The 20295-nt window shown below is 43.8% G+C and overlaps 1 protein-coding gene across 1 annotated transcript; it reads left to right on the plus strand.

The window, feature by feature from the left end:
- The first annotated feature begins 1829 nt into the window (after positions 1–1829).
- On the plus strand, positions 1830–15548 carry rps6ka5 (ribosomal protein S6 kinase, polypeptide 5). The gene is made up of 17 exons (XM_057058894.1): positions 1830–2144; positions 4874–4945; positions 5041–5259; positions 5445–5560; positions 5639–5740; positions 5821–5904; positions 5981–6084; positions 6162–6312; positions 6395–6556; positions 7651–7776; positions 8274–8407; positions 8587–8680; positions 9257–9427; positions 9705–9896; positions 10760–10919; positions 11095–11258; positions 11351–15548. The coding sequence occupies exons 1-17, from the start codon at positions 2075–2077 to the stop codon at positions 11651–11653; spliced, it is 2424 nt and encodes an 807-aa protein (XP_056914874.1). The 5' UTR covers positions 1830–2074; the 3' UTR covers positions 11654–15548.
- The last annotated feature ends 4747 nt before the right edge of the window (positions 15549–20295 follow it).

Genomic DNA, 20295 nt, shown 5'->3' on the forward strand with positions numbered 1-20295 from the left:
TTACATAAACTTATCCTGCCTCACCCTTTGCGCTTGTTCAACCCTTCCAAGTTCCTAAGTTCCCATCAAATTCTGTTTGTGTTCCCTCGCAGGGCTCCATATTTCTAGCCTTTAGGGACGCATCCATTATGTACTGATGCATTCACGGTCACCACCATGAATAGCCTGGACTAAAGTACGTTTTATTTTTACGCAAAAGCAGGATCAAAAAAATATTTACCAATTTGACCCTTCACGGGCTCCGTCTGTTTCATTGTGACGGTGAAAAATTCAAGCAGGTTCACATCAAATGCACTCGACACGGTTTGTGCCTCCAGTTTTCATACAAAGCTTTTGTTATTTTGTTTATTTATTGCAAACACGGGTCAGGACACGAAATTAAGAGGTGAAGCTCCCGCGGCACACGTGATGCTAAGCAAAATTTGTTGCTGAAATCCGGACCAACAAATCCGATTGCCGTTTGCTGGTAATCCTTGCAGATGATTAGATAATTAGGATCTCAGTGTCTCAAAGATATTCATGTACTTCAAAACGCGTCTTAAATTTAGTACTTCCCAACCAATGATTGGGGAAAATTTTCATTTTATTTATTTTGGACTAATATGAAATACTGTTGTCATTGCAAAAGTGTTCGTACCATACACTTAAATAAACAACTACAGCTGCAACTATTAAAGTATCATTAATTATTTCATATACATTTCATACTGTATATCAATGTTTTAATAATAATAATTACAAAACAAAAGCGCTTGGAGAGCGAAGACCTCTGCCAATATTATATATGTTTTGCATAACCAAAAATGTATCTGTTCTTCTTCGACCCATTGTTAACAATTCCTTAAATTTTAATTAAAACGTGCGTTCATAACCTTTTGAGTTACTTTGCAGACAGACAGCTGTCACACAACCTCGTTGAGGTAATGATCACTCTACCTCCAGCCCATGGATGAGGTGAAGAGCTTTCATACCAGGGCTCATGTTCTCAGGCTCATTTTACTCATTTTACATCCAGAATTCTCGGAAAGTCAAATCATTTGCAACAATCCTTCATGACATCTTGTATCAATTACAGCACAAAAGAGACCTCTCGTGGTGCAAAATGTGAACTGCAGCATCGGTAACCGGAGAAAGCCCGTCCCTTGGTAAATAAGAACGCGACTCGTTGCAAATGTTTATTCGCCTTCTTTATCTCTTGTTTAACAAGTTGAACTTATTTCATCATACTCCTGCACTAAATGAAATCATTATGTCAAAATGGAATACATTACAAACCGTGACGAATGGAAATCGATCCAGGCCATTTGTTGCGACCAAAACATCATCCAAAGTTGTAATTGTTTCTAATTGATTTCCACTGATGAAGAACATGCGCTCAGTTTAATGATCGGTGCATATGCTAAATATGCTGTAACTGCAGAGATCATTTCCGATGATATCTATTTCTGATAATATCTTTAAATATGTATGCCAAATCGAAAATAATGGCTATAGATTATAGGTTAGCAAAATATAATATGAAGCAAAATTAAACTCTGTTTACATTACTGAAGTAGCAATACACACATTTGAGAACTCCATTACTTTATAATTAATATTTATCCTACATCATATCACATTCAACGCCATATCCGCGCTCAATAATGTATTAATTACATTTTAGCCTGACATTTGACTGGGGTTTATACGATGGACATTGAAGGCAGCGCCAGTCAGTCAGTCAGTTTTTTCTGGGAGGCGGGATCATGACTCACTGAGGGAAATCAGCCAATCAGAGGGCTGATTCCTGCATAGCAACACCAATCAGCGACGAGGGACTGTCTAGTTGCGAAGGTAGTGGCAGCGTTCGTGTTCTGGATGGAACAGCCAGGGTTCCTCCGGGTTTGTTTGCCGCCACGTTCAGCTGTAACCTTCCTCGGTTAAATCGCTTTAATTTGTAGCCTAACAACAAGGCGTTTTATAACATTCGTTCGTTATTTCGTTTTCTCCATGTCCGTGCTTCAAACTGGCGTGCGAGGCGAGCGTAATCTTGCCTGAAAAGCATCTTGAAACATTACCGGAGCCCGACTTTACGATGCCATCCCCGATGGAGGGATCTTCCAGAGAAGGTGACCTCTTTACTGTGAAGCATGAACTGAAAAATGGTAAGTTGACAGTCAATTGTCAAAAGTTCACCCTGTCGTCTTTATCACCAAGCCATCTATAAAAGACACGTGTCTTGGAGAGAGGTTAGCGCTTAGCAGGCTAGCCCGGGAGCCAAGTGTCACTGTCAGTGGGCATATGGAGTTAGCACGAACACCAACCTTCACGTTACTCGGCTCCAAAAATGGCAGAGAAAGGCGACCGTTCCCCGGCTGTTCTTATTACCTGCGAGGCCACTGCCAAGTCACGCAAACTCATGTTACCTAACAAAATTGGTAACGTTAGCCAGCTGCGACTTAATAACATTAGCTTAGGTGAGTCGCTGAGAACGTAGGAGATAATGATAAAGTCCGCAGACTGTCAAGGCAAGAAATGAATGGCAATGAAATGATCAAGTGTTCTTGTTGTTAGCTGATCGAGATAACTTCTGCAGGCAGCATTACTGCGGAGCTGTCAAACGTTAGCTTGATTTCATTCCGCATGTCACCGAGGAGTACGGTCCATCAGCACTAAATGGATATTTACTTATAATTAGGCCAGGGACTTCATGTAAACACCACGACGAATCACCATCCCTGAGGTAAAACCGCGATCGCCTTGTCGATGCCCAGCAGCAGCACCTCGGCTTTGGAGGCTCAACAGGAAGTCTGGCGTTATATTTACCCACTGCTACAGCTCCCAAAATTAAGATATTTCCGACGTCGAACATCTTAATTCTGCGGAATCAGTGCGCAGGCTTGTTGAAATTGTGCCTCGCTGCTGCTCTGGTGTTGCAACATGACTGTGCTGCAGTCCGTTTGCTGCCCTGCCCTAAATATGCAGTCAGGCTAGATGGTGGTGGTATTAGGGTTGCATTTCACCCTACATTTCTAGCTGCTGCATTCATCTAGCCTCAGTCTTAAAGAGGGGATGACAGACGGCATCCCCTTGCATAAAAAGTCACCAGTGTTACACAGTTCCCGCGAAATTCACTTTTAATGGCAATTTTGGAGTTAAAACAAACCAGGTGTGAATGATCAAGTCAGTTTCCTGCAGTTTTGCGGGGCGTTTGTTGGTGAGGATAATTGTGGCATGCACAATCAGCCTATTTATTTTTGACATTTCCTCCCTGAAGACTCAAGCGCCTCCACTTGTGTAACACTGAAGCATCATCTGGTTGGACACCTCTGTTAGTCTATTAATAAACATAGAAATCAGACTTAGCCATGACAGGGGGAGCTTGACAAGGGGGGGGTTACGCAACTCGAATCCCTGCCCTCAGCTATGGAGAGCAGTGTTTGTTGTTTTGACAGTGTATGCACCCCGTGCGCCTCATGGTTGCAGCGTTCCTCGTAATGTGTAACAGGAGAAGCGGTGAAAGGATGAAATCAACCATTTTAATTGCTCACTAGCCTGTTTCCAGAGTGCAAGACAGAAGGAATGCATTCACTACGATGAGTGTGCACAATTAAAGTGTGCTCTGCTCAGTCAGCTACAGTACGATACTGATTTGGAAAGACACGAGGAGCTACTGCCTGTGTGCTAACATCACCCAAGACTTTTGTTGCACCATAACACCCTGTTGTTGGTCATCGTACCATGTTTGTGTGCATTTGCAGCCAGCATTATCTTGTACTGAGAAAAGGCAATCTTGCATGGTCTTTTTCTGGTTAAATAGCTCAAAGTAGGAAAACAAAAGCTGCACCGGCTATACCATCAGTGGTGTTGTGTAAAGTAAAACTGTTGGCTTCTGTATTTCCTGTGCAGTGAATTTATGTTTAGTCTGTTTAGTTTATTTGGGAAATTGTGGGTAGATAATTGTGTTGAAACTGTCAGCATTAGGAGAACATAGTTGTGAGGTGGGAGGTCATCTCTAGCAAACTGTCGGAGGGAGATTGTGTACCGGCGGTGATTCCTCTAAGACTGCTCTGGAAGCTCAGGTTCCCCTCGAATCTCAAAAATTAAATGGTCAAATATGTATAATTGTGTTAGACTGCAATCACCTCGAAGTTGATTAACCTTCTCCGACATTCCCGAGGTGTCCATAGATGAGTCCGAACTGCCTCCCCTCGTGTTAATGGGAATACATTGTTTATTTTTCACTGAAACCCGCCGGTCATTGGATAAATGTCAGGATGTGCAGGGGCCCGGCCTCGGCCGATCCTCCGATCATCCCGCGGAGGCCGTTGAAAGGCTGGATCCCTTTTTTGAGTGACAGCTATTTTGAGTCACTTTTTCACTAATCGCTCATTTCAACATTTCCTTGTTTGAGTTAAGTTTTGTTTAATTAGTTGGATCATCGATGCTTGGACTCCCAACCTCCCCTTTATTGAAACACTACACACCAGCCGCCCCTGGTGTCACAACACATGTTGCAAACATGGTGTAATATCATATCTTTGCACCAAAAAGTGAGCCACTTCGGCTGGTGTGTGACCCAGCTCAGGCTCTTCTTTTAGCATCGTGAGAGGAAGGCTTGTAGGTCGCACTAATTCTCCAGAGAGTTGTCTCCAATAAGTCCACACTAAATTTGATAGGTGGGGGTTTCTCATGCAGCTGCACACAGCCCTGGCTGTCAGAGCCCGGGACATAGACCTGCATTCCCACTTTTCCAGACTACTTCCAGACTCAGTCTGCTCTGACTAAATTAGTATTAAAAATCCATTCATGTCTGCATATGCACTGTTTTTTTTTGTTGTTGTTGTTGAATGTTTTTATGATGCTCTAGTAATATATTTGTTTTAAATTCCAGCCAATCTGACAGGTCATGTAGAGCGGGTTGGCATTGAAAACTTTGAGCTCCTAAAGGTGCTTGGAACAGGAGGTAAAGAATTCTGTTTTAATCTGCGGGGACTCTGATACGACCCGATCCGTTCCACTGCACACTGACCTTTGACCTCTGCTTGTTTCAAACCTCAGCATACGGAAAGGTGTTCCTGGTGAGGAAGGTGAGTGGCCACGATGCGGGGAAGCTGTACGCCATGAAGGTTTTGAAAAAGGCCACGATTGTGCAGAAGGCAAAGACCGCTGAGCACACGCGCACTGAGAGGCAAGTGCTGGAGCACATCCGCCAGTCCCCATTCCTCGTCACACTTCACTATGCCTTCCAGACGGATACCAAGCTGCACCTCATTCTCGGTTAGGACGTCTCACACGAAACCGCCTTCCATGCACCGCAGATTACCCCTTTTCTGTTGTTTCCAGGCTGTAGTTCCAGGTTAATGATTGTCTGCTCACCTGCTGAATTAATAAAGAGTGAAGAGTCTATTGGGAAGAAAAGCTGAAGTTACTGTTGGTTCAAACATGGTATTGTCCCGTTATAGATTATGTGAACGGTGGAGAGCTCTTCACACATTTGGTGCAAAGGGTGCGTTTTAAGGAGCAGGAAGTAGCCTTGTACAGTGGAGAGATTGTGTTGGCACTGGAGCACCTCCACAAGGTAATGAGCACACCTGCTTTCATCAAGCTCACTTTTTTCCTCCTCCTGCGACACGTTTGACATCATTTCATTTTGCAGCTCGGGGTTGTCTATCGGGACCTAAAGCTGGAGAACATTCTCCTGGATTCAAGCGGTCATATAGTTCTGACCGACTTTGGCCTGAGTAAAGAGTTTGATCAGGTGATCGCACTTCCTTTTCTGCTCCAGATCTCATCTGCTGAGCTTTAAGACATTAACTCTCAAGGTTTTGTCTGCAACAGGTGGAGAGGGCGTTTTCTGTCTGTGGCACGATTGAATACATGGCTCCAGAAATTGTGGAAGGGGGCGAGTCGGGACACGACAAGGTCATTTGTGTTGTACTGTCTTAGGAACTTGGAATGCCTTCTTCCAGTCCGTTGATGGTGCTCTTTTGTGTTCCAGGCAGTGGACTGGTGGAGCCTCGGCGTTCTGATGTACGAGCTACTGACTGGCGGGTCGCCCTTCACTGTGGACGGAGACAACAACTCGCACACGGACATCGCGAAGTGAGGATCCTCCCAGACCGTCTTTAGCATTGTTCACTTCCTATGACCTCTGACCTTATCTGTCTCACACATCACAGGAGAATTTTAAAAAAAGATCCTCCTTTCCCCAAAGATTTGGGGCCGCTGGCCAAAGACATCATCCAGCGGCTCCTCGTTAAAGATCCAAAGAAAAGACTAGGCTCGGGTCCCAATGGAGCGGAGAATGTGAAGAAACGCCCGTTCTACCAGGTGGATCCGGCTGTCTGCTTGAAACAGATCACCCGGTGCCGACCCAGTTAATAAGAACCTTGCCGGGTCCTTCTCATTTTAGAAAATCAACTGGGAGGACCTGGCAGCTAAGAAGGTGCCCGCCCCCTTCAAGCCCGTGATCCGGGACGAGCTGGACGTCAGCAACTTTGCCGAAGAGTTCACGGAGATGGACCCGACCTACTCTCCTGCAGCGCTGCCTCAGAACTGCGACCGCATCTTTCAGGTGGGAGGGCGTGCAGGTTTGCGCTGATGCGGGATTTTGTTGTCCGCGCGCGAGCACGCCGCTTTCTGCCCCCCTCAGGTCACTGCACAGGACAGCTTTTGTGCGGTCGTCCGTGTGGGACACGGTCGCAGGCATGAAAAATGGCATTCGTCTGCTTTTGTCTGCTGCTATATTTGACACACTCGAGTCATCAAGTGAAGTTTTGACTGTCCTAAAAAGCTTGCTGTAAGTCAACACGAGTTTATCTGTGGGCACTTGTCTTCCAATTGACTAAAGGGTCTTTTTATTGATGTAATTGCTGCCATATGCGGCTCTTATTGAAGAAACAGATGTGAATGAGTATTTTTGATGTAGCTTTGAACTGTAATATGGCCCGCAGCTCCGTGCCAGCTGATGGCTGTCTGATGTATTGCATGAAATTTCAACTCTGATTGCCTTCTGGATCCTTGAGCCCGCCAGATCAATAGATCCATTAACGGGCTTCTCTCATGGAATAAAAGGTTACACTCTGAGAGCTTCGCCACGTCTGTCTCGGTTACGCCTCCAGTCTTTGATTGCCAACTTCATCTCGTCTTTTTTTTTTTTTTTTTGCTCTCAGCTGCCATTCACTTAGTCTGAGATTTTGCAGTCTTTATAATTTGCAAGCCCAGCAATCTTTGAGATAACGACAGCAATCCCAATTTTAAACCGTGCACTTGCTCTCCCGCAGTGCCTTACAAAACAAAATTAAAATTGCATTAAGAGCGCCAAGACGTAATTTCACAGCAGAGCAATCAAATATTCAAGGCCGGCAATTAGGGGCATCTCATTCATTCGGCATCCATCCTTCCGTCCATCCACGGTTGTCACGGCATACCACACGCAGCTGTGTGAGGAAAGAGAGATTAATGGGCTTTGGGTTCCCCACAGCTGGAATTAAGCAGGCAGAGCAGCACAATGACAGGTTCAACAATGGGAACAGCTGGACAGGCTCCGTCACTCCCAGCTAAACGTGGAATAATTGAAGGAAATAAAGTTTCCTTAGAAATACTCACCATGTGTCAGTGCTATCAACTGTCCTCTCTGTTTAACACTTTGTGTGTTTGTGTGTGCAGGGCTATTCCTTTATGGCCCCCTCGATCCTGTTCAAGAGAAACGTGGTGATGGACGACCCAGTGGAGCTGTGCGCTGGCTCAGACAAGCCCGGGTCTGCTGCGGTGGCCCGCAGTGCCATGATGAAGGTAGGATGAATGGACTTGGATTCCCTGGTACCAGCACTCTTCAGCTAATGCCTGTTGTCAAAGACGGGAGGCCGTTCCTCCCCCCTCCACTCATTATTTTTCCTGTTGCACTAGTTCGACTGCACTCTGATTCCATTTCCAGACATGAGTCATTTTGTTTAATTTTCTTCGTGGGTTCACTTGTATTGACAAGGAAAAAAGCTTTTAGAGATGGTTGCAGTGCATTAACTTTGCGTGCTGCCGTCTCTAGCGCTGGTTCGTTAATCAACTAATGCTGTAATGGTAAATGATGTTTTAATAAGTACTCAGAACTTTGTTTTCTTTACTTATATGCTTTTAATAATTACACGCTATTGAAAATGGGAGCTTCAGTGGGGTGAATCCGAGCTCCACTGCACATTTATCGGGACTAAATACTTTTCCAAAAATACATTTAAATTGACTAAAGCATCTTGTTTGAGGGGGGGAAAATTGTCACTTCCTGTTCCCTTCTACAGGACTCGCCTTTCTATATGAGTTATGAGATGGACCTGAGGGACAATGTTCTGGGAGAAGGAAGCTTCTCCATCTGCAGACGTTGCACACACAAGAAGACCGGGGAGAAATACGCCGTTAAAATTGTCAGCAAGAGGTACAGGCTATGTTAGACGGCTCTGTGATGAACCAAAAACATTTGAAGCAACGTCAGAGGTGTTAAGATGCTAATTATGGGGAATGATGAAAAGATGGAATAAAGTCTGCAGGAAGTGTCCAATGTTCTGCATTTATGTTGAATGTCCGTGACACCCTCTGTCTGTTGCCATGCTGCAGGATGGAGGCACAGACTCAGCGGGAAATCGCTGCCCTGAAGCTCTGTGACGGCCACCCCAACATCGTCAAGTTACATGAAATCTTCCACGATCAGGTGAGCGTGACGGTGCCTGCAGGAAAACATAACCTGGATATGATCTGGAACTGGAAGGGGACAAATTAATGTCGTCTCTCGCTGACTTCTCCTGTACTGTAACTCTCCTTTTTTTTTTAAACCTCAGCTGAACAAACATCTGGCTTTTTCTTTTTATTTGCGTCGCTAACGATGCTGCATGTGCGGCACAAGTGTGTTTCAAGCATCAGCTTGGTTATGGGGAAAGTGTGGCTGACTGCTCGCAGGTTCATTAGCACTGACTCTTCAAATCAAAGAGCGCCACTTTAGTCTGATGAGCTCGGCGGGGTTATTACTGTACCTCAGAGACCTGTGACCCAGATCAGCCCAGTCCAGCTTTTGTTTCACAGATCCTGCACTAATGAGATGTTTGAGTGTAGCTCAGGCATGCTATTTCATTTCTCCCCCTAACTGCCCCCCTGTAGCCTGATGTAATTATGATTTGATCAGCAAACAACTAATATCTGTTTTGTTTGCACCAAATGTATATTGAGAATAAAAGCTGGAGAGAAATGAGGGAACTGAACTATGTTCTGTAAACGTGTGTACTTGCCGTAGCTTCACACATATCTGGTTCTGGAGCTGCTGGGGGGAGGAGAACTGCTGGAGAGGATTCGCAGGAAGCAACATTTCAGCGAAACGGAGGCCAGCCGCATCATGCGAAAGCTGGTGTCGGCGGTCAGTCACATGCATGATGTCGGCGTCGTACACAGAGACCTTAAACCGGAGGTATTACATGTACACTCAGCAGGAGTACTTCCTCAAATCAGAGTACAGTTTGTGTCTCTGTTATTCACACAAATAGGAACTCAAATGTCTACTCTGTCATATTCACGTCAATTTGACTCTGCAATTTTCTGCAGAGCAGAAGAAACATTATTTGGCCAGCGACGGTGTGTGTAAAGCACCCGGTCCGAACAGTTTCGATGCACAATTTAGCGAGCGCTAAAGTGGACCAGCTTTGCACTGCAGAAAGAAATGATTGCTGTCTTGTCTCGATCCACAGAACCTGCTCTTTACAGACGAGAGCGAGAACTCCGAGATAAAAATCATAGATTTCGGCTTCGCTCGCCTCAAACCACCAGACAATCAGCTTTTGAAGACTCCCTGCTTCACGCTGCAGTACGCCGCACCAGAGATACTCAAATACGATGGCTACGACGAGTCCTGTGACCTGTGGAGTCTGGGGGTCATTCTGGTGAGTACTTGTGGGGCCTCGCAGTCACGTTCAGTCTGATACTGAAGACCAAACATTGAACGGGTGACGAAGAATCTGTAAAATGTAACTGTTTTATCCAATGAAAATGTGTTTTGTTTCCTAAATCAAAACCATACTCTCAAGTTTGACATTAAAATGGATAAACTCTCTGTTCCAACTCCTTGGCATCTCCATTGTGTGCTCCACGCTACCATTCTCAGCATCCTGTGGTAAGCTGACACAGTTTAAATCCCACCACTCAGTGAAGAGCGACCAGAGCTCTCAGCGCCGGTTAAGGCGGCACTCATCTGAGATGTTGCTTCCTGACAGCGGAAATGTCATCGTAATTCAACCTTTTTCTGCTGAGCAGAGGAAAATGAAATAGAGAGGCAGAGGGGACATGAAGAAGCCACAGAGGGAGCACCGAGATTTCCGTACTTGGCCAATAATCTGTACAGAACGCGGGTTTCCTTGTGCCAGCCCTGTTTACAACATCGCCCCCTGGGGGACATTAAAGTAGTGTGCCTTTGATGAAATGGTTACTGACAAGCTGTGCACAATTCCCTGGAAGCAAAGTGAGACAACACAGGGAGGGAGGGGAGTGATGAGAGCGCTGCGGATGCACTGCCAAAAGGGCCATTTCCAGCTACTATCATTCTAATGAGAAATCTGAAGCCAGATACAACCAGGCCAAGGTGAGAGCATCCTAGCCAAACACAGGCCGCGCTTCTCTTCAGTGCTGGTTCAACAACGGGCATCATGGTAAAAGGAAAATGTCGACCATTGTGCCTCTGTTCACAGCCATGGTCCTCCAGCTCATTGTAAATAACAGGAATGTGTGTCTGTTGTTTTTACATCTGCAGTACACCATGCTGTCTGGCCAGGTGCCTTTTCAGTGTCAGGGGAAGAGCCTGACCCACACGAGTGCTGAAGAAATCATGAAGAAAATCAAACAGGGCGACTTCTCATTTGAAGGAGAGGCCTGGAGAAATGTGTCGCAGCAGGCCAAAGACCTCATACAGGGTGAGGGTTGAAATGGCGCCTTCTTTCTGAAACAAATCTGTTTTGGAGTCAGACATATTGTTTATTATGATTCACACCGGTTTATATGTGAAATGAAACTTGAAATCGCTCTTCCTCCACCCTGAGCGCCCTATTCAGAGTTCCAACGGTAATGATCCGCATCTTGTTCCTGCAGAGCTGCTGACGGTGGACCCAAGCAAGAGGATTAAGATGTGCGGCCTGCGTTACAACGCCTGGCTGCAGGACGACAGCCAGCTGTCATCCAACCCCCTCATGACCCCAGATATCCTCGGCTCCTCGACCGCCTCCGTCCACACTTGCGTCAAAGCTACCTTTAATGTATGAAACGGCAATCTGCATGTTGGTTAGATCTTAACAATATATTTCATCCTATAGTGCGTTTAAATAAAAATGCGTTATTTTGGTTCCAGGCATTTAACAAATGTAAGCGTGAAGGTTTCCGGCTGCAGACGGTGGACAAGGCCCCGCTGGCAAAGAGAAGAAAGATGAAGAAGACCAGTACCAGCACAGAGACCCGCAGCAGCTCCAGCGAGAGCACCCACTCTTCTTCGTCCTCCTCCCAGTCTCAGGAGAAGACCTTTGCAGCAGCTGAGGCCGCCCTGCAGCCCCCCGTCAGCACGCCCGCCGGCACGCCCATCAACACCCCGCTGGCGGTTGGGACGGATTCCGAGCACGACCCGCCACATCCAGCTTTCGACTTCTCAGGACAGTGAGAGGAAAGGAGAGATCGGGATGTTTTCCCGACGCGGACCAGCGTAAAGACGGCTCTTTCCTCTTCCTCTCCGCCCCTGGCGACTCTTTGCCTCTGGCTCAATTGCATGGACATCAGCATGTCTCCAGAAAACAAGCATGCAGTAGGAGCAGCAGCCGTCACCTCAGTATCAATCAATCATCACTAGCAATAGCTCCTCCCCTCTCCCTGTCTGTCTGTCTGTCTGTCTGTCGGTCTGTCTGTCTGTCTGTCTGTCTGTGTCTGTCTGTCACTTCAAAAACAGACCATATCAATCAGGGAACCAGGATGTAGTTGCTACTTGTGTCCAAAATGAAAAGGGCTGTCCTCCTGCCCTGCATCCAGACAGACACTGGAGAGACAACTTGTGTCTCGCGATGTCCTTGTGCCCGTCTGTGTCTGTGCGTCCAGCTGTTTTAAAGGGAAAGTCGCAGTGTTTACACCCCAGAAGCTTTTCAGTTTTGTCAAAGCGAGAGAAGCAGCGTTACGTGGGTCCACTTCTCTCTTTGGGGGAATTTATATGTGAATTTTACAGACTGAATTTAATTTAAGATAAGCTATATTGTTAACTTATTTATTCAGTTTGAGCTGAAGAGAAAGCTTAGCTAGAGTGAGTCTTTAGAACTGACAAAGACCACTTGTTTATGTGTTGTTCCTGAATCTAAAGATTGCATTCACGTGCTCTGGTAGTTGTCTTTACATTTCTAGATGTAGATGTTGTAAGTTTATTATAAGCAGAGATTAGCTACTCTTTAATGGCTACGAAGCAGTTAATGTTGTATAACTGAAGTCCTTTGGATTTAGACAAATATTTATGAGTGCTGAAGTCTGGGACTGGACCTTACGGCGTCCAGATGTCCAGAAAGTCCCTAGTTTTAGTAAGGAGACGTCTGAACATGTTTTTCAAGAACTGTTGATTTGTGGTTTTATAGTTGTCTGGGGAGATGTGCTGCCCAAGGGGATGTGATCCCATAAAGAAAAGCAACTTGAGAGAGTTTTTTGCCTCTGAAGTAATCACAAGTAAGACTATTTCTCAGCTCAGCAGTGGTGCAGGTTGATCCTCAGCCTGGCTCTGTTTCTTCATTTAATGATAGTCAGTCCAGTAATGGATCTGCTTTGAGGTCTTTGAGGTTGCTGCAACAATTTGGAAGCCATTGGACAGAGCAGAATATCCCGATGGAGAAAAGGTGAAAGGGTCAAGGGTGGCAGTTCAAACAGATCGGAGTATTTAAAACCATGAAACGTAGGTGCCAAAATTCAAATCTCAACCCTTTATGAAAACCTCTAGTCGCACGCCCGACATGATCTTTGCACTGTGTGACCGCTCTCGCGCTGAGAGGCCGATCTGATCGTCTCCAGGGCTCGACGCCAACCTGCTCTTCGTCTCTTACTTGATGGGCTTTTACTCCTGCAAATGTATTGATTTATTGTAGGCTTGTTTACTTGCACATGTGAATATCCCCAGTTTGGAAGTTAAAGTTTAGCTGTTTTACGAAACGACGAAGCCTTTTTCAGTCACCTGATCATCATCATTTTCCACTTCTACAACGCTGGCTTAAGGAAAATTACTCATGTCTTTTCTCATGTCTGTTTCTATGAAAATAGTTTCTGTATCCTCTTCGTATCTACAAATTTACCAGTGTTTGTTGTGTGGGGCTGCTTAGAATCAGCATCTCCGTCTCAATTGGGCTAAAACTCCTCGGACTACTGTGCGTATGAATACACTCTCATCTTCTTCCTTTTAAAGCACTCTGAACCAAAGCATTAACTTTAAGGTAGCTGCTCTAAACTGCATGAGATGTTTATTTTCATGCAAATATGCAAAGATTTGCTTTGTTTTCTGTTTATTTTGTCCAGCTGGTGAATGAGTTTGTAGCTTATCCTTTAGCAACAGCGCAGTGGGCTACTTCCTAGATATTTTATAGTATCTATGATATTCATACCTAGCAGACTATAATGCTTTAAACTATGCATCCGTTTTTGCTGTTTTAATGCTTTTGTCATTTCAGTATCCCCCTCCCCCCCCTCGCTAGATTTGTCAACGTGATGCACAATAGGGCATCAGACAAAGTACATAGTGTACTTTTACTCTCATGGCATCAGCCAAAAATAGCAAAGTGGTCCATTGGTGTATGAAAAGCTGGAATCCTTAGAGCTAAACACTACAAAGCTCTTGTCTAACTTAGCTCGCATGAGTTCCCTGTTGCTGCCTCATTAAGCCTCTTTTCTTTTGTTTGGGTGTATTAATAGCTCAAGTGGAGGAAGAGGAAAAGTGTCCTATATTGAGCTTCCCTCTGGGAGCCCGGCTCTATTAGCAGATGCACTGCAGTGCTGTTTGTTCCAAAGAAAATACTGTGCTCCACTCACTGCCTCCGTGGGACCCGGCTCACTGTTCTTTGTAGAAGAAATGGGAGTATCACAGAAAAGCGTTTGCAGCGTCTCTGGGGGCTCGGACTGAAACGAGACCTCTCCGCCTCCCTTTGATGCTGTTCAGAGCGCCACTTTGAGGGAGCGGGAGGCCAGTTTTGATTTGACGTCCCCTCTTCTTTTTAAGATATCTGGAATTTAAATAGAAATTCAACCTCTGCCGAGAGTGCTTCCTTCTTTCTGCTTCTCTCTGAATTACGCCTGAAAGCCCCCCCCCCCCCCCCTCCCATGTACCGTGTACATGCTTGTGTCTCAAGATTGGCATAAGATGGCATTGGAGAGAAAGTGGCATCAAGCATTTTGCACTCCGGGCTCAGATTGTCAGGGCCGAGGTTGTGGAGCTGTCCGGAGTGCTGAAGTGTAGAAACCCCGGATGCTGCTCATGTCCCTCCCCCACAATAAGGTGATGGGTTAAAGCGGTCATTCTCCACCTGCCGTGCACGTGCAAAGGAAAATCTTAAAGGATTTTTTTTTTCTCGTGTGGTGAGTAGCAAAGGTTTCAGAAAAGGATGTGCTTTTTTTTTTTTTTTTTGCCTCAAAATCGTTTACGGACGACAAACCTGGTCTCAGTATTCGCCCAGTTTCAGACTGTCTACACTTTAAAAAAGGACTTTGTATTTTTGGGTCAGTATTTCAATTGAATGGGAGAAAATGACTTTCACCCGCCTGAATTTGATGGACAGTGGATAAAAAGATGACCAAAAATAAGAATCAATGATAAGGATAACTCAGCTAAGCTAAATTAAGTACTGTAAAAAATCATTAAGACTGTGTGGTTAATTAAAATTGTCAAATAATGCCTATTTATATATATAAAAAAAGACTGTGAAATGACCTTCGATTTATCCCCGCTACCCTTGTCACAGAGGTCAAAGTTCAGCTACGAAATGGCGCTGTTACGTTTTGTTTTTACGTGTTTGCATACTCCTGCGAGCGCCAGGCCAACCTGCTACTTCAGCCTTTTCATGACCCAGCTGCTGTTCTGGTCCCGTCAATGCTCGTCGAAAAGTACCGTAGCAGTAAATCCCTTTGAGATTGGTCGGTTTCTGAAACGCAAATTTAACTTTAAGGGAAAAGCTTTGCAATTGTGTCATTTTAATCATTTAATTGTTTTTGTAAAGGGAAAATTGTTTGTTTAGTTTTATGCCATTTTAAACATCTAACATTTCAAGTACAGCTACTAAAATATAACCTCAACAGCAGTACTCAAAAGAATAGACCATGTGCCAACCTGCTTTCTTATGGCACTGTGAACATCACGTTTCAAGAAACACTTTTTTCGTCCGCTCAATCCATCTTTACATTAAAATAGCTCCACCCTGCTCATAATGAGTCCTGTAATAAATCCTTGGCTTCTCTGTATTTTATGTGTAGTTACATCATTAATATTTTGTGATACCAGGATCCTTGTGAGATGTCAGAAAGACAATAAATGTATGTTTTCATTATCATTTAGTGATCTTTACTGATGTGTCGAGTCTAGCAGCGTTCGTTCCAGCAGACGACCTCTAGATGGCAGTGTTTGTTAAAGCACCATTGCGGTCCACTTGGGTCCTTCCGTTAAAAAGGTCACCAAGTGGACCTGGATAGAGATCCATTAAAACAGATTCATATATATTTGAGAACGTAGATAAATGATTGATGTATCTGTGTATCCTTTAGATGTGTCTAAAGGAGGACTGAAAAAAACTGCATTGAGTTCGTTTGGAGTGATGAACAAAACTGGTTCTCACATGTAATTAAAGTAAATTTGCTAAAATATGCTTAAAATATTTTATTTAGAACACTAATTAAAATTAATACAGTCCACATAATGTGATAGTATAATAATCTGTTTAAATTATTCTGTTTAATCGCTCTGATTTCACTAATTTATCATTGAATAATCATTCGAATTCAACGGGTCACCGACATGGCCGTAAAAGGTCAGAGTTCATGCAGACAGTTACTCAAATGTTCGTTTTTAACTGTACAGATAAAATGTGCGGTAGTGCAGTTTCTGTTCAGCAGCTACTTGAAGACATCGCGACTTCATTTAGTTCTTAGTTTATTTTTCGTTATTACTTTAGTATATTAATAATAGTAAACCGTTTGTTTATTAACCTATTGAACAGCAACCCATCTTCTCCCCGAACAGACCGAAGGCTTTTATTTATTCCATTGAGTTCATAATCCCAGATTATTCTTCTTAAACGCGAAAACTATTTTAAGGTAAGTGGACGTCAGCCAGCTAATACTATTAGCTAGTGTTTGTTTCTAATTTCGTCCACCCCGGGTTAAATCTTTTAACATAATTCGTAGTTATACACAATTACAAATTCTCTTAACTGTTAGTTATTCACTTTATTTAATTACTTTCACATTTATATCAGTTTACCCATTCGTTGTCCGTAAAGGAAGGGGGTAATAATGTACCAAGGGATTTTACTGCATTTTGTGCCCATTTACGGCACGCTCTTCCATATGAATGCTTGAAAGGATCTGAATTCAAAAGCGCGCACTTGCACACTTTTACTTAACCACAACCTCCCTTCAGGTTCACTACGGGCACCAGTTACATACTGTTGTGAACTCTGAGTTTAGTATGGTTTTATGTTCAAACGTTTAAAAAAAAATACTTGTTATAATGTTATAATAAGATGGTTCCATACAGGCCTAATTATTAGGTTATTAAAACATTCTCATTTTAAATCAGTGGTTGAATTTAATTTTCCTTTTTCATGAAATGATTTCTCCTGATTCCCCAATTGTACAACAAAGCTGTTTTTAACACATTAATAGTTTTGGTGGCTAACTGTATGTTTTGGTAGAACCTAATTTATAAGAATCTGTTGGGTTTTAGTCCCCAAGGAAATCTTATTATTTTAATCTATTTTCAAGCCATGTGTATGGCCATGTATAAATCATGTATTTCACTCCCTCTTTTAGGTTCTTCCTCTTACATTAGAGGTCAGAAGATGCATATTTACACTGCACACAAATGTATAATAATTCCAATGTACAGTATCTATATTTATTGTGTAAAGCCCTTTTTTGTTTTTAGTGTTTATTTTTCATTGTACTTGCTTTTGTGATCTTTTGTGATTTCACCCCACTTGCTCCTGCTGCATATGCAACAATCCAGCTAGTGCACTTAGAAAGCAATTTTGCCAGGCTTATTTTTCTATGTGGATGTCAATATGGATATTCAGCAGAGGAAACTCATTACACGCAGTGTGTCCTCTGTGTGTATTTGTGTGTGTATCTCTTTTCTTTGAAATCTCTCTGCACTATCCATTACTAAATAATGTGTTGTATACTGTGGTCAAGTACTCAGACGGAGGGTCTGCACTCTAAAATCCATCATTGATTTTTTTTTCTATGGACTAATACATCATAAAAATGCATCCATGTATTTTACAGTAGACTCAAAAAAATATGTGGTCTTTTTTAAAATTAATGCTTTTTTGAACAATATCAAGAATTCAGAAGCAGCAAAAGTTGAGACAACGTGACCTCTTGTTTGTTAGGCTATTAAACTCAATTCTGCTCATTACAGAAACCTTTTTTTGTTCTTTAAAACAAAAGTGGAGATAATCAGTCATTATTCTCCTCGGTGGTGTGGTCATAGTGCTAACCTTTATTTCTACCAGTACTTTTCTTATTTCTCACAGCAAAATGTTGACATGGTCTCTTTTTATAAGAAGCAAGTTGAAAGTGAACTAATTTTCTGTTCCAAATTACGTAACCTTGTGGAATAAAAGGAACACCTCGACCAAGATGTCATTATCATAAAGTTACCAAATGAACTGATCACTGGCAAAATCATCAAAAACTGTCAAGCTAGAACTATTATAATATCCTGGGGGTGTTTGTTCTGTTAACTATTAACTATCTGTTAACTACCATGTGAACAGAGAGGGTGTGTTTCTCGTGAAAATGGGGATGGCATATTTTAATCTCAACAAGGGAGGAGGAATGGCAAAACTAGTTGTACAGTGGGACCTCTACTTACGAAATTAATTGGTTCCGGAAGTTGTTTCGTAGCCTGAAAATTACGTAAGTAGAGATGCGTTTTCCATGTAAATGCCCTAATCCGTTCCAAGCCCCCAAAAATTCTGATATAATTTTTTTTATAAATCATAAAAATGCATTAAAATGTTACAATTATGTTACAATTAGATTACCGCACAATAAATGTAGGAATTCAGTGCAAGGCTTCTCCAGGAACAAAATGAACTTTATTACAGGCTAATCTTACATTAGCCGTCATTACTAGCAACGAACGTTAACACTTGTGGTAACACCGCCATCTAATGGACAAACATACGAACACCCACAATAAATCCTGAAGACGACGAAGAAGAAGACGCTGGGATACACACAAACTTGTACATATTGACGTCCTTCCTAGCCAATGGGATTACAGGAAGATGCTAGGCGATAGCCAATGGCAGAGCAGCTACTAGCATGTTTGCGTATTTTTGCCTTTCGTATCCGGAAATGACTTTCGTAACAAGAGGAAATATTTTCCCGTTGAGACGTTTCGTAACCTGAAAATTTTGCATGTAGAGACGTTTGTAAGTAGAGGTCCCACTGTAATTAAGTTTGAATTGTAGAACAAGGTGTGCAGAGATATGTGTTGTGTTCTGCCACCTGCTGTCCTGGCCTGCTTACTGCAGCGATGTCACAAGACTGTCCTCCGTTTTCCTAATCTGCTGATTGATGATGTATTTAACTCGCTGATATGATTCTCATTTTATTTTTAAACACATTTATCTGCTTAAGCCTTTCTAAACCTCACAGACACTCAACGTTCTGCTTCAGTGCTAGGCTCCATCTTGCGACTACGTTAAAGGAAGAGCAGCAGAAGATGGATGGTGTAGCCTCGTTGTTAACCTCCTACCGGTGCTGTGCGTGCACGGCACATGCACGTTTAAAATACATGATCAAATCATATAGGCAGGACTGAGATTTAACAGTTGACACCCCTCTAGTTTCTGTTGTAGCTACTTTTAGATTAAGCTGTGTTGGAGTTGACCGTGAGCCCAGCCAATGTGCTCTCAAGTATGGCAGATTCCAGGCGTGTGTACCTGTTGTGGTGAACCGGGGGGGGGGGCTTTGAGTGACCAGAAGCGGGAGGTGCTTCCTATCCTTGGGAGTGGAATGCATTTCCTTTTGTTGCCCTCCAATTTTTGACTGTCTTGCCCCAGCATATGAGCATGATGGGCCTGGTTCTATTGTCCTGCTTCCCACACCCCCCTTCTCCATCCAATCCAACCTTGTCCTGCCTTTTCCCAAAGCGACTGGCATTCCTGGGGGCCACCAGTGAAGCAGCTTTAGAGGGAAACCTTGCTGGCTCCTGGGTGGCCTCTTGTGCACGGGCTCCAGGGGGAGGAGACAATGTCTTATTAATTGACTGGGCGTCTTGGGCAGAGTTCAGGAATTCGCAGAAGGGGGTGATGGAGAAGTGGGGATGAGGGATGAACTGGGAGGGCTGGAGGGGGCGGGATGACAGGGGCAGATTCCCTGTCCACCGGGGGTGATTTATCCAACCTCAGACCACGTCTGTTTGATTTACAAGGCTGAAGGTGGTGGGAAATGTATTAATTATTTGGCTGGACTGGAGAGGAGTAAACATGCTGCTGATGCTCTTTTCCATATTTCATTTTCAACTTTCAGAGAAGTTTACAGGTCTCACCAAATCTGGAGCAATTCATCATTATTGTTCACACGACAGTAAAATATTCCATTTGGCCAAATAAATCTGTTGAAAAAGATAAACTGTGGTTAGAGAGCCCCTGATAAGTTAGTCCCACTCAGCTTGTGGGAATTATCCAGTAAAGTAAATGAACTATCAGCAGGTTGATTTTCACTTTTCATCTTTGCTTCACATTAGATGGTAAATCAGCCCGGCAGGAAGCTGTCCCCAGGCAGACTTCTGGTTTTGTGCCAGTTTGATGGAGTCAGACAGGACTTTTTTGGGGTGGTGTGGGGGTGTTCCCTCTCTCCATGTGGTCCCCCCAGGTGTCCTCATCCCTAATCCTGTTTCATGTGTCCCCCATTAGCACTAATGGAGCGGCCATTGTCCCTTGGTTGGGAGCTGCTCTGCCCTCAGCCCAGTCACCTTGAGTCAGTAAACTCAACCCTGTCATGTTTGGACTGCTTCCCACACACACTGGTATCCATGGCTACAGCAGAACCCCCTACACACACATA

Source organism: Takifugu flavidus, chromosome 16 (assembly GCF_003711565.1).
Source record: "Takifugu flavidus isolate HTHZ2018 chromosome 16, ASM371156v2, whole genome shotgun sequence".
In the NCBI taxonomy this organism is placed as follows: Eukaryota; Metazoa; Chordata; class Actinopteri; order Tetraodontiformes; family Tetraodontidae; genus Takifugu; species Takifugu flavidus.

Excerpts from the sequence above, each read along its gene's own strand:
- rps6ka5 (XM_057058894.1), top strand. The coding sequence starts at position 2,075 with ATGCCATCCCCGATGGAGGGATCTTCCAGAGAAGGTGACCTCTTTACT. Across the intron at positions 5,260-5,444 it reads CAAGCTGCACCTCATTCTCG|ATTATGTGAACGGTGGAGAG; the intron begins GTTAGGACGTCT and ends GTCCCGTTATAG. Across the intron at positions 8,681-9,256 it reads ATGAAATCTTCCACGATCAG|CTTCACACATATCTGGTTCT; the intron begins GTGAGCGTGACG and ends TACTTGCCGTAG.